The sequence below is a fragment of the Otolemur garnettii genome, unplaced genomic scaffold, assembly GCF_000181295.1.
Source record: "Otolemur garnettii isolate 467f Iridium unplaced genomic scaffold, OtoGar3 scaffold00005, whole genome shotgun sequence".
NCBI classification, from domain to species: Eukaryota; Metazoa; Chordata; class Mammalia; order Primates; family Galagidae; genus Otolemur; species Otolemur garnettii.
In genome coordinates this window covers 2,768,471-2,782,376 of record NW_003852400.1, presented here as the reverse complement: position 1 = coordinate 2,782,376, position 13,906 = coordinate 2,768,471, and the positions used below count along the sequence as shown (strand labels likewise).

The 13,906-nt window shown below is 45.1% G+C and overlaps 1 protein-coding gene across 1 annotated transcript in view; it reads left to right on the top strand.

Moving 5' to 3' along the window:
- CDHR3 (cadherin related family member 3) overlaps nt 1-13,906 on the top strand; it is a 53,562-nt gene that overhangs the window by 28,324 nt on the left and 11,332 nt on the right. The window contains exons 8-12 of the mRNA XM_023519599.1: nt 686-875; nt 6,987-7,158; nt 9,285-9,387; nt 10,132-10,230; nt 11,721-11,947. Coding sequence (XP_023375367.1) covers nt 686-875; nt 6,987-7,158; nt 9,285-9,387; nt 10,132-10,230; nt 11,721-11,947 — 791 coding nt within the window. The remainder of the gene's footprint in view (nt 1-685; nt 876-6,986; nt 7,159-9,284; nt 9,388-10,131; nt 10,231-11,720; nt 11,948-13,906) is intronic.

Genomic DNA, 13,906 nt, shown 5'->3' with positions numbered 1-13,906 from the left:
GTCATTGTTGTTTGGCGGGTCTGGGCTGGGGATTCGAACCCGCCACCTTAGGTGTACGTGGCTGGCGCCTTAGCCGGTTGAGCTATAGGCGCTGAGCCGTAAAGAGGGCTTTTTAGCAAAGTTATCTTTGGTTGTAAGTGAAAGAAACTAAGGCAAACCAAACTAAGCAAGAGGAAAAAAAATAGGTAAGGACATTTATCACAGGGACACTGGGTATCTCATAAGAAAGACTCAAATGGCTGGGGCATAAGAAGCATGTGAGCCAGTGCTGCTCCTGGGACCTCCATGCTAGAGTTCTGACTTTTTACTTGTAGCTCCACTATTAACCTAAGTGATTCCTAAACATATGCCCATCAGTTATAAATTCCCCAAGAAGAGAGCCCAAGGGGTCAAGCTGGAGCCAGTTATCCACCTGTCCAGTCAACTATGGGCAAGGACTGCTGCTAGGAGCCCAACCCCAAAGTCTAGTGTGGAAAAATTCTAGAAGGGTCAAACCAGATATCCAAGAAATATCTAACACAGAAACTCCCACGGGTTTTCCAAAAACCATGTTTGTAGAGAGAAGATTCTCTGTGTAAGCCAATCCTCATATTAGAATGATCCTTTCCATTATTTTCCAAGTTTCCATGTTCCTTTACTCTTCATTTATCTTCAAAGGGTCACGTTCTAACCTTTGCCTTCTCAGTGACTGGTACAATTCACGTGGCCCAGAGGATAGACCGAGATGCAGGCGAATTAAGACAAAATCCCATCATTTCTGTAGAGGTTCTGGTGAAGGATAGACCCCATGGAGGTCAGGAGAATCGCATCCAGATAACATTCATTGTGGAAGACATCAATGACAACCCTGCCACATGCAAAAAGTTCACCTTCAGGTATTCATGCTTTGAAACTTGTGCTGAACACTTGACCTCTTGGGTGGCCCTTGCCCTGTGGCTTCTCTGGTATGTTCGCAGGAGGAACTGAAGAATGATGTGCATTTGGGAAAATAGCTCGTGAAAATAAGTAGATTTGAACCATCCCATTTTGCTCATAGGTTTTCTTTTCATCATCCTTTTTTCTTCTTTCCTTTCATTTTCTTTCCTCTTCATTATCTCCCTTCTCCATTTTCTTACTCTTTTAAGAATTGTTTCTTATTTTTCTCCCTTGTATAACCTGCTCATCTCTGTTGGTGAAAAGTACCACAGGGACTTGTTAGCTACTCTCTGGACTGTGCGTTTTCTTTATTTATTGCCGCCAGTGGCGAGATGGTACTGTTAGCAGTTATAATAGATGCTTGAGACTTAGGATTAGTAAATAGGAACTCCCAGAGAAACATACCACGGGTAATGTGAATAAATCAAACAAAGTACTTATGTAAAACGAAACAAAGCATCTAATTCACAACTCAATTGCATATAAACAAAAGGCAACCAAAAGGGAAAAATGCAGATACAGGTGGGATATGAGAGTTACTTTGTATATGTTGACCCATTCTTTGTCTCACAATCTATTCACTGTTATTTTAAAACAAAGTCCCTTGTGATCTTGGGTTAATAGGAGTTTTGAAAACTATATTGTTTTTCTACTATTTTATCAAAAAGCAACACTATTAGTCATTTCCTGTCTTAGACTCGTCTCTGGGGTGTCCTACCAGCCATTCTCTGGTTTCTTGAGAGCCTGAAAAAAGCTCTTGGAGGTGATAGGGGGACCCCTCAGCAGTGTGACCTTTGCCAAGAGAGGGCCCCGCATCTAGAGCGAGGCTGAAGACCACAGCAAATCTGTTCCAGATGTCCCCTTGGAGAGAGTCTCCTGAGTTTATCTTTGACTGGTTTTGCAAGTTTTCTCCAGGTGAGTTTGAACACAGACCCAATAAATACAAAGGACAAAGGACTAGACAAGGATAGTCTAGGATGAGCAATAGAAATAAAAATTCCCATATTAGGTTTATGAACGTGTCTCTGTTCTCTCAACTGACATGCCCAGCATAATGCTAGAGAATCAGTGTGTCCTAAGTCTGATATCAATACAGGTGAATTCTGTTCCGGACATACCCTTGATCTGTCTGTTGAGATCCAGTTTCCACCCTGCACTGTGCCCCAGAAGGCTGACCTGCACCGACACCAACTGGTTCCCTTGCCTTCCAGCTCTGCGTGGCCTGTGGGGACCTCCGGAGGGAGAGGGTACTTATCTCCTTGCTCCCTCTGTGTGGACTGGATGTATTCCTCACTCCTGGAGGTCTCAGCCTCCATAAGGCAACCCCTCTGTACATGATGCTCTCTGTCCCTGGTTTCAGAAACTGTTTCCTCCGCTGGCTCCCCTGCGCCTAGAGATGGTGAGGGTGCTCCTGTCTTATTAGCCCTGAAATACTGAGCATCCCTGGAGATTTCCACATACCCTGTGAGCACTTTGAATAGCCCCTTTTCAAAGTCCTCCTAGATTTATCTTCACCTGCCATCTGCTTCCTGCAGAGACCCTGACAGAGTCAGTCACAATCTTGAACACATGATGGGCTCCTATCCCAGCCCTAGTGTTCATGACCTCGGAGTCTGCTACATGGGTGGGAATGGTTGTGGTAAGTAATTAGGATTGTGATTTCCACACTATTGCATGCATAAATTATGTCCACCCTCTGTTGAGTCTGGGCCCTGGGATGGAGTCACATTTAGGCTTTCTTAGAAATTCTAAATCTGGTTCAGCGCCTGTGGCTCAAGTGGCTAAGGCACCAGCCACATACACCTCAGGTGGTGGGTTCGAATCCAGCCCCGGCCCACCAAACAACAATGATGGCTGCAACCAAAAAAAAAAAAAAAAAAGCCAGGCGTTGTGGTGGGCACCTGTGGTCCCAGCTACTTGGGAGGCTGAGGCAGGAGACTCGCTTGAGCCCAGGAGTTGGAGGTTGCTGTGAGCTGTGATGCCACAGCACTCTACCCAGGGGGACAGCTTGAGGCTCTGTCTCAAAAAAAAAAAAAAAAAAAAAAGGAAAAGAAATTCTAAATCTCTGTTAGTCCTCTCGGGTGGTCTGGTGGTCGCATTGCAGCCTGGGAAACTCCTCCCCTCTTATCTTCTCTGTTTCCCCGCCCCAGAGGTGGGGGATGGGGCTTCAGGCGTGAGAAGGTGTCAATGCCTGGAGAGGGCTATGCTGTCTCAAACCTTCCTTGTCCTTTTTCTTCCTTGGGTGTGTATCTGTTATTTGACTTCCTGTGGTCCAGAGTCCCCTGAAGTGTAGGAGAACATTTGCAGACTGTGTTCCGTATTAGCTGGTGAAAAAACAGTTCGAATACCCAAGGCTGTTCAGGCCAGCACTTACAGAGTCCTCTCTATAATCTCTCCAAATTAGCCCTGAAGGCCAACACCAAGTCAGTAACTGGACTAATTGTATTTATTACTGGAGGTATTCTGAACATCACTCAAGTCCCTTCCCTGGGCTTTTCCAGCAAGATTAATACTTAGCCATCCTGTGACTGCCAAAAAGGCTCCTTTGCCCACAGGTTTAAGTCTGCATGGCCGCGGAGCATTTGCACTCTGGGCAGCTGGGGGCCGAGAAGCCCCGAGACGGTAACCTCCCGCCCGGCTTCTCTCCCCTCTCCCCGTCTGTTTGCCACCCTCCTCCCCCAGCTCTCCTCCTCCCCTCCAGCTGTGTCAAAGCTGAGCGCAAAGCAGGTCAAAACAGAACGAAAGGACTCCGCAGTCTCTGATACTTGTCCCTCAGGATTTCTTCTCTGGGGGTTTCGGGAGCGGTGCCGGCGAAAGCAGGTGCAGGAGGGGTGGGGACAGCAGCAGGCAGCGGGAGGCCGAGAGCAGCCTGGAGGGGGCGGGCGCCCCCTGCCGCCCGCGTGAGTACCCGCAGGCCCCCAGCCCTCTGCCGAGGCGCCCGCGGCGTTCCCAGGCTGGTGATGAATGAGCCCTGCGCCCCGACCGAGGCATCAAAAGCGCCGTGACAGCCCCCGCTCTGGTTGTAAATCGTCCGGCGCTGGGCTGAAAGCGCTGCGCAAGCTGTTCGTTAGCAAGAGGCGGAGAAGGTCGGCCGATTCGGAACCGGCTGGGCGCAGTCACCTTTGCCTGGGGAGAGAATTGTGGTCAAACGGCTGGGAGCGAGGGCAGCTTGCCTTTGAGGCTGGGATTGATGAATGAGGGGGAGTGGCTTTCCAAGTCACGCGTTTAGGAGAAGAATACTAAGTGTTTGAGGAGAATGAAAGAACTTAATGGGCAGCCCAGAAAGGCCAATGTGGAGGCCGCTTTTGGAGTGCCTGAAATGCCTGGCTTCAGGACCCTGGATTCTTTGGATGATGTAATCTCCAGGCTTTAGCAGATAGATCCGTCTGCATGCCTGGATATTCACTGATGGAACCCAGTAAAGTATACAGTGACTAACTCACACAATAGAGACTGGTGTCTGGAGGCAGCAACTTTGGACAGTCCTCTGAACCACTCTATTCTCCCTTGCAAAGGGTTGCCAGAAATACTACTACAAACTTCTTGAAGATGGGGGAATTAGAGGTGGTGTTTTTTAAGAGCTTAGTATGATACAGCATATGAGTGATGTTTAATAAAGGATATCTACTCTGAGTACTTATGAATAAAATCATGACATTGTGTAATTAAGGCCAGAACCAGAGTGTCCACACGCCAATCCTGCTGAAGCCAGAGGAGGTGATCTTTGCCAGCGAGGCATCCTGGAGGTTCAGTTGTATGTGCTTTCTCTCCAGCAAGCAAAGCCATTATCCTCAGCAGCCCAGGACCGTCCTCGCTATCAAACTTTGTTCTGCATGTTCTCAGCTTGGAATCCACTTTAACCGCCATTAAGGAGGCCATGGAATGTAGAAGGGAGCATACTTCGGTTGCAGAGAGAGGTACAGAGGATTGAAGAACTTAATATGTTAGTCTTGGGTGCTCTGACACTGAGGCAGGATTTAATGTGTGAGGCTTTTATTAGGGGAAATGTCCATGGGAGAAAATGGTGAGAGTCGCGGACGAGACTGAGGAAGTCATCTGACCAGGATGCAAGTCTGACCTGAGTGAAGGAAAGAGAGAGATGGTGGTTAGAAATGTTCTAGACTGCCATGAGTCTAAGGAACATTCAGCTAGGGCATTGGGGTCCTGGAGACAAAGTCAAGCATTGTAAGAGGAGTGAGCCTGTCTAGGTATCTCAGTCATTGGTACATGGCCTCATTGCATACACAGTGATGAATTGCAGAGCCCAGCTGTTCAGGCTGTGTTCTTATGGTTGAAGGTGTTCTAGGCACATTCTCATGGCAGCCACAATATATTTTTGTAAGAAATACTGCCAAGGCAAAATATGATTAAGTAGTAAAAACAAAAACAAACAAAACAAGACAAAACAAAACCAAATTCCTCCCTACCTGGAAGCCTGCTCCCTTGCAATGCGGTTTTGCTATTCCTTCCATCAAGAGGTGGCTCTCCCTTTCTAATCCTCAAATATGCGCTTGACCACGTGAATTGCTTTACCACTAGAATGTTCACAAACACGGCACAACAGAGCTTAAAAACTGCTTGTGCATTGGGACTTGCCCTTTCTTGTTACTTTTGGAATGCTGAGACCTCCATGCAATCAGCCTGAGCTAGCCTCCTAGAGCGTGAAAGACAACAAGAAGCAGAGACCAACCAAATTCCCACCACCAGGCATGTGAGCAAAGCCATCCTAGACCATCCAGCTCCAGCCGAGCTGCCAGTGACCACAGAAACCAGCCAAACCAAACGAGAACCAAAAGAACTGTGGGAAAATCCATTTTGTTGTGAGAAGCATTATTGTTTTTATTCACTAAGTTTTGGGCTGGTATGTTATGTAGTAAAAGCTAATTGACATGATTGATCTCCATTTTATCGATGGAGAAACTGAAACCTGGAAACATGTTAAGGGCTCTCAAGGAATAGAAGCCTAATGTAGAAGCCGGTCTTCCTCAGAGTCTCCCACACCAAGCTGGGTCTGACCAGAAGGCTCTGAGTTTGGGGGGCAGCTTTACTCATTTGTGTTATTTGCCTCAACCCTGGAGTCAACTGAGATTGAGACCCCCAAATTTGACCCTTAAACTTCTACTAAGGTGTTGGGAAGTCTTTCTATGACATCAAAGCTACCAGAACACAAGTTGAGGAATTCTCGATTTTCAAAGCATGGGAGATGAGGGAGTCCAGGCATTTTCCCTAAGCAGATCATAAACTCCCTCAGGCAGAGGGTGAAATTTATATTTTTCTCTCACATTCTTCTTTGCGACTGTACTAGTCTCATAAGCCGTCTTTCATTCATTTAGCAAATATTGATTGAGTGTGCCATGACAAAAGCAGGTAAAGATCTTCATGTAGTTTATATTCTGGGAGGGAAATAGACAATAAACATGGTAAATAAGTAAAATATATAGTATGTGGGATAATGATAAGTGCCGAGAATTAAAAATAAGGGGGGGAATAGGAGAGGATGCACTGGGGGGCATCACTGACATTTTAGATGGGGTAGCCTGTTGATAAGGTGACATTTGTTTAGAGAATAAAGGAAGTGGGAGCAGGAGCCAGGTGGGTGCCAGGTGGGTTTTTGTGAGATAAGCATTTCCAGCAAGTGCAGTGACCCTGAGGCCAGGGCCTGGTGGAGTGTTCCAGAAGAACCGGGAGGCGAGAGTGGTGGGGGGAGGATGGACAGGAGAATAGTTAGTAGGAGATGAGTTCAGAGAGGTAACAGGGGGGAGCACATTATGAAGAGTCCTGCAGATCAAAGTTGGGACTTTGAGTGGAAAGATGAGCCATCTGGGATGTGGGAGCAGAGGAGTGACATGATCTGACAACATTTTAACAGGATCCCTCTGGCACTGTGTTAAAAATAGCCTGAAAGGAGGCAGGGGCAGAGCCAGGGAGACCAGTTAGGAGGTTCCTGCAATAACCATGGACTTGCTTAGAATCGAAATTGAAGTTGAGGGGTCTAGCTCAGGGCCTGTGTGAGAAGGAACACTCAATCACCATTTGTTGGAGGAAAATATTGAAATGAGTCTTTTTGCCAGCATTATGGTGCCTGAAAGAACAGCCAAGGGGACGTTGCTTCTCGACCTGAACAAGTTCTGCTTTGACGATGACAGTGAGGCACCGAACAACAAATTCAACTTCACCACACCATCTGGAGCAGGCAGCAGCGGCAGATTTGTGCAGGATCCAGCTGGCTCTGGGAAAATCATGGTCAGTTAATGGTCACTGCTTCATTAAAAGGGCATCAGAGAGTGGTCCAACATGCATAGAGCTTTTGCTGCCCCACAGAGAGAAATTTCCAAGGTAACCCCTCTCAGAGAGACTGTAACTGACAGACTTAATAGTGAGTCTGTGTTCCCCATTTGCTCTTTATTTCTCCCAGGTTCCGGGAATCGTTTGTTACGCATAGTTGTGCCTGGGGTGCTAAAGACTGGATTTGTTCTTGCCTAGCGTGCGGTTTGCATGCCTGCTTAGTGTGCCTGTGCAGACACATTAGTTCCCTCTGTGCTCCAGCCCTTCTGTTTGTTCAAGTGCTCATTTCTGGCCCCTGGAGGTGGGAAGTGAGAGAAAGCAGGGCCCTGAGTGGATCTGTAGAAGCACAGGAGAACCTGAGGGGGGAGCTCTTTCCCCAACAACCCCACAGGGGCAAAAGCCTCATTGGAAAGGGATGGGCATGAAAGGTGGTCTTTACTTACAGTGGGGTGGAGGAGGAGAGAAAAAGGGAAGGGCAGGGCAGGCAGGGAGCGTTTGGGAGTGCTCGGTGAGGACAGCGCCATATTAAAAAACCCCTGCTGTTTCTCTGCCTCCACCCAAATGCCTCTTTAATCCCCAAGAGAGTCTCACCAACTTTGTTCATAGTGTACCCTAAAAATAATTTCTATATTTTTTCTGTTTAGAAAATTAATATATGTTCACTGCAGAGACTGTAGAAAGCACAGGAAATCATTACGACTCAGTGATAAACACCGTTAATTTTTTATATATTTCCCTCTTGACTTTTTCTATACATATATTTTATACGTACAGTAGAACCTCTGTAGGTTGACCATCCAAGGGACTGTAACAAACTGGTCAACATACAGAGGTGGCCAACATAAGGAACTAGGCCTGCTGTACTGGTGCACGTCTGGTCTACAAAAATTAGGTTAACTTGAGGTGGCCAAGGAAGGGAAGTGGTCAACTGTGGAGGTTCTACTGTATACAGTAGTCTCCCTTCATTCGCAGGGAATGTGTTCTAAGCCCCCTGCAGGGAATGCCTGAAATCTCAGTACAGAACCATAAATATGTATATATTGTGTTTTTTCCTATGTGTCCATACCTGTGATAAAGTTTAATTTATAAATTAGGTACAGTAGGGAATTAACAATAAAAATTTTATTAATTTTCTAGTAATAGAAATATTATGACTAAATACAATAATAATAGTTATGTGAAGCTGGGAGCAGTGATGTGAATCTATAGTCCCAGCTACTAGAAGGCTGAGGTGGGAGGATGGATTGAAGCCAGGAGTTCAAGACCCCAGTGTGTTATTATAGCCCCCTGTGAAGAGCCATCACGCTCCAGCCTGGGTGACAAAGCAAGCAAGATGTCTCTGTAAAAATATTCATTAAAAGGCTTGGCGTCCGTAGCTCAGTGAGTAGGGCGCTGGCCATATACACTGAAGCTGGCAGGTTCGAGCCGGGCCTGGGCCTGCTAAACAACAATGACAACTGCAACCAAAAAATAGCCAGGTGTTGTGGCAGGTGCCTATATTCCCAGCTACTCCGGAGGCTGAGGCAAGAGAATTGCCTAAGCCCAAGAGTTGGAGGTCGCTGTGAGCTGTGACACCACAGCATTCTACCGAGGGAGACATAGTGAGACTGTCTCAAAAAAAAAGAAAGAAAGAAACTCACTAAACAAAAGTTGTATGAATGTGGTTTCTCTCTCTCTGAAAATACCTTATTGTACTTCACTCACCTATTTTCAGACTGTTTGACTGCAGGTGACTGAAACCACAGATTACAGGGGACTACTGTAATGAAAAAATTCCTGCACATAAGATTTAATATTGTGCTTTTCTTCAACTAATCTGAAGTTGTGAGGCTATGCTGTTGGGCAATAGGGCTTGGTGAACATCTTTGTGCAGTGAGCAAAGATATGGTCATACCTTGTTAAAGCTCCTTAAAAAAAAATAATTCAGAGACTGTGATTAAAGCTCCTCACTTTTATGGGCAAACTGCTTTCCGGAAAGGTTTTGCAAATTTACATATCCACTAGCAGTATATGAAACTGTCTTTGTCAGTTCAATAAGTAGGATTGTTTATTCTGTGTAATCTAATATCTCCGTTTTAATCCAGCTGATTGGTGATCTAGATTATGAAAATCCGAGCAATCTAGCTGCTGGAAATAAATACACAGTGATAACACAGGTGCAGGATGTTGCCTCTCCTCACTATAAAAGCAAGTATCATTTTGTTTTATTTCATGAGCCTCTTCTTTGAGTAGCAAAGAGTAAACTATGCCAGGCAATGCTAGGGCTCCCACCCATGACCACTGCTCCACTCTTTCTTGGCTGAATTACAACACTTAAGAGTCTTTTAAGGGTCTCTCTGCTTTCAGTCTTGCTCCTTTCCAATGTATCCTCCATATTTCTGGCAGTGAGTTTTCAGGAGATACAAATGCCATCATATTACTCCCTTGGTTAGTCCTTGAGCACTGCCTGTAGCTGTTAAGTTCAAGTTCAAACTTCGGCATGGCATGTGGGGATATTCATCTCCTGGCCACTACTTACGCCTCTTGCTTCAGCTTCTGTTGCTTGCCTCCAAGTCCCATTTCTTTCCAACTGGGCCAAACAGCTTGCAATTTTCCTGAGTGAGATTCGCAGCTTTATACCTTTTGATTTTGCATATGTCTAGGACACCCTGCAATCCCACTCCTACCCCCTTTGTCCAAGCCTATCCTTACAAGGCTCAGCTTGCCTGTCTCCTTGGGACCATTCCTCCCCTAGGTTCCATAGTGGTCTGTACATCAGTATGCACTTGGTTTATTCAAGGGTGACCACCATCTTGAAGGCAGGAGCCGCCAGGTCTTATTTTGCTGGTGTCCCCTCTACACAGAGCCTGTATGCAAGAGGGTCTTTGAAGATGCTGAATAAATAAATAAATAAGGATTGGCAATTAAATTTATTTCTATTTCCATTTTTAGATAACATCTACATTTATATCCTAACAAGCCCAGAAAATGAGTTTCCTCTCAATTTTCATAGGCCGTCCTATGTATTTGATGTGTCAGAACTAAAACCGGGTAAGTATCAGACAAGATACCAACCACAAATACCGTCCTTAAAGATTCCAACCAAAGGCATGTTCGGGGGGTGGGGGGGTGGGGGGACTCCCAGAGGCCCTGAGCAGTGTTTTGCACAGTGATTCACAGCTGAGTAGTTTATTAGAACCTCTTATTTCTTTTAAATTTTCTTTGCTGCTGAGGAGCCCTTCAGGTGAAACTTGAATTTTGAAAATTGTTGATTAAACTGCATTTTTCTGAAACCCCTGATTGCTTCCTTTTCTGTTTGCCTGATTCTTCCAAATCCTTGCTTTTTGTAGCCTAAGTTTTCTCCCAGTCTCTGCTGTGATTTTTATACAGCTCACTTAGAGAATTGAAATCATTTAAGAAATAGAAAAAAGGTTTGCCATTTCTATATTTTCTTCATTTAAAAACAAAGATATTTTCTCTATCCCCTACTCCATTCACTGGAGGCCTTCTTTTCTGCCATTGATGACAGACACCCTGATTTTTGCAGGCTCTTCCTTTACTAAAGATAAGATTTCTCACGTCTAGCTTCCTAATCTCTTCCAGTTTGAAGGTGATACTGTTAACTCCCCTGTATAATAGATTCCCTACAGTGTTTGCTCTTTAACTCATGGGTACTTCTTCCATGTTAGAAAAAAAAAAAAAGCAAACAAAACCAAACTCAAAACACTCCCTCTAAAATGATCCCCTTTCCATTTTATTCTCTCTTTTTATATTGCTCTCTATTTCCTGACATTAAGTTTTAAACCAAAACACAAAATGCAAATCCAAAGAAAAAGCTTTTAACTCCTTATACCTTAACCAGTGAATAACAAATTCTACAGGAATGGGCTATCTATGAATCCACAGATGTTATTTTGGATCACCTATTTTGGGGCATGCACTTGACGCTGGGGCTGTCACACTGAATTAGAGAAGATTATTGTCCTTGAGAAATGTAATTTATAAGAAGAAACTCCCATAAAACAAGCAACCCAGAACTCTAGCAGCGCCACCAACAATTTCCCAAATAAGCAAAGTGGAACAGTATTTAAAAAGCCATACTCCATAATCATCAGTTGCTAAATTCTTTTTAAAATTGTTTATTTTTTCATCTTGTTTATAAAAGCAATCGTGCCTATTATAGGAAATTGAAAAATACAAGAGACTTTTAGACAACACTGCTGCAAAAAGGTATATGTGTAAGGGTGGATGTTCTTTGCACTGTTGTTTATGATAGCAAAATAACTGGTGCTCTTAGAGTCTATGTAAGTTACGAATTGTGTTTTATACCTCCTAGTACTGCTGGGATCATAGGGCCAGTTGCCTAGCACGTGTTCATTAGCATTATTTAAATTTAATAGAATTGAAGATATCAGACATACAGAGTTTGAACAGCAAGGATGCTTCCAAAAGTCTTCCTGCCCACAGCAGTGAGGACATATGTTCCAGGTCATCCCCCCCTTCCTCCAACAGGACTAATTGGAGGTATTTTACTTCTCTAGCTAGAACCCTGGTTGGACGGGTGCAAGCGAGTGATGAAGACTTTCCCCGCAGCAGCATTGTGTACTCCATCTCCACCGGAGGGGCCAGCCTCCAGTACCCAAGCATATTTTGGATTAATCCTAAAACAGGAGAACTCCAGCTAATAACTAAAGTGAACTATGAAACAACTCCTGTCCATATTCTCAGTATCCAGGCTGCCAACTGTGAGGACACAAGCTCAGTGACTGTGAGTGGGGTCATTTTATATGTTCCCAATAACCCAACGATTGACTTAGGGTCTGTCTGACACCCCCGTGGTGTGGCTGCAGCAATGAGGAAACTTCACAGGGCACATCATGCAGATGTGACGGGAATGCGTAGTGGTGGAAATAATGATTCCTGGCTTTCTTTGAGATCCAAGTTTGTGGGTGACAGAGAGAAGTGCTAAGACCCAGGGCCAGACATTGGAATATCTGCTGAACCCATAAATCCACTTTGTGGGACAAAGGTCTTCCCTAGCCCTTTAAATCTCACTTTGCTTTTGTGGTGGGCCGGTGGTGAGCTGCATGTGGTCCAGAAGTCAGGTGTGGTGGCTTTGGGGTTACACATTTCCTCCCCTAGAGCAATTTTGCCATGTCCCTGCCCCCACCCCGATGTTGCTGTCCTACTTCCTAACCTTTGATGCTGAGAATCTTGTTACATGTAGATTCTGAGTCAGTAGGTCTGGGCCTGGGATCCTGCATGTCTAACATGCTTCTGAGTGCTGCTCACCCACAGCCACAATGAGTAGCAAGGATCTGATAGGCCTGTATGGGCAGTGGTTAGGATTATCTGAGGGTGACATGATGGCCATGAAGACCAAACTGTTCCTTGGTCTTCCCCATTAGTAAGTGAAAAAGCATGAAGGCAGAATGAACCCTTAGCTAGCAGCAGGCAGCCCCACGTGATAGAGGCAATGATTGTCCAGAGTCAGGAGACCGAGTTCATGTCTCAACTTTGATCCCAATTTGCAGAGGGAGTCTGAGCAAGGCTCATCTCTGTGCCCCTATTTCTCTATCTCCTAAATGGAGAGTCAACGGATAACCCAATGCCTGAATAGTCTGGCTAATGCCAATGCCTCTGATGACTTGCTTTGAATTAATGGGATGATGTTTATAATGATATGTGAGGCTGGGCATTTCTAGCTGAGGAAAGTTGGAGATAATTGCAGTGTTTGTTAGGCTAGGCTTTTTTTTTTTTTTTTTCAGAAAAATGAATGGCTACTTTGGGAGCTAGCTAGAGTGAACATTTCAATTTATGCCTGGACTCAGAAATAGCTGAAATCCCCAAATTTCAAAGGTAGAATTTATATGACTCAAAATTCATGAGCTTTTAAAAAGGGTGATGAACTAAATGATCACACAAGTCCCCTTCTGGGCTGACATTCTATGATTCTGTGCTGGCAGGCATCCCAGGCTGTATTCCAATTCACCAGACATAAAAGACGGCAATGAAAGAGAATAGGCTGGCCCCTGCTTGTGGCAGGTTAGCCCCAGGGCTTAGTGCAGCACTAATAGCCCAGGTTACAGATGAGATCCCAGCTTAACCAGGTCCACGTGTTCTGTCCCAGTGGGTCTTAGCCCCCTTTGTATTAGAATCAGCTGGGGAATAAAAAAACAAAACAAAAATATGCTCTGGGCTCCATCCTCCCAGGAGTCCAATCCATTTGGTTTGAAGTGGACCCAAGAAAGTGCATCAGGGTTGGGAATTATTGCTGCACAAGCTAAAGTTAAAGACTGAACTTCTAATACACAAGGGTCAGTGAGCAAGGAAGCACTTGGGGTCCCCATAAATCCACACTATTACTGGAGAAATAACTCAGCATCATCTGTAGGTGGGCCCATGTGTCCAGGTGCGTGTGTGGGGGGAATGTGGATGTATTTATATGCTACATGCACACACATGCACACAGTGTCAAAGTTAACAGCTAAGACTTGGAGTAGGACAGACCTGAGTTCAAATCTCAACTCTGCCACTCATCAGCTGAGTGGTTTTAGGTCTATTACCAAATCCCTCTAACACTCTATTTCCTCATCTATAAAAGGGGGATAATCACGTTGTCTATCTCACAGGAGGTTAAATGAGCTAACCCATTCAGTGCTCAGCCTGAAAGTGCCAGACACACAGCACACACTTAGCAAGATTCGGCTGTTAAGAATGACCATCC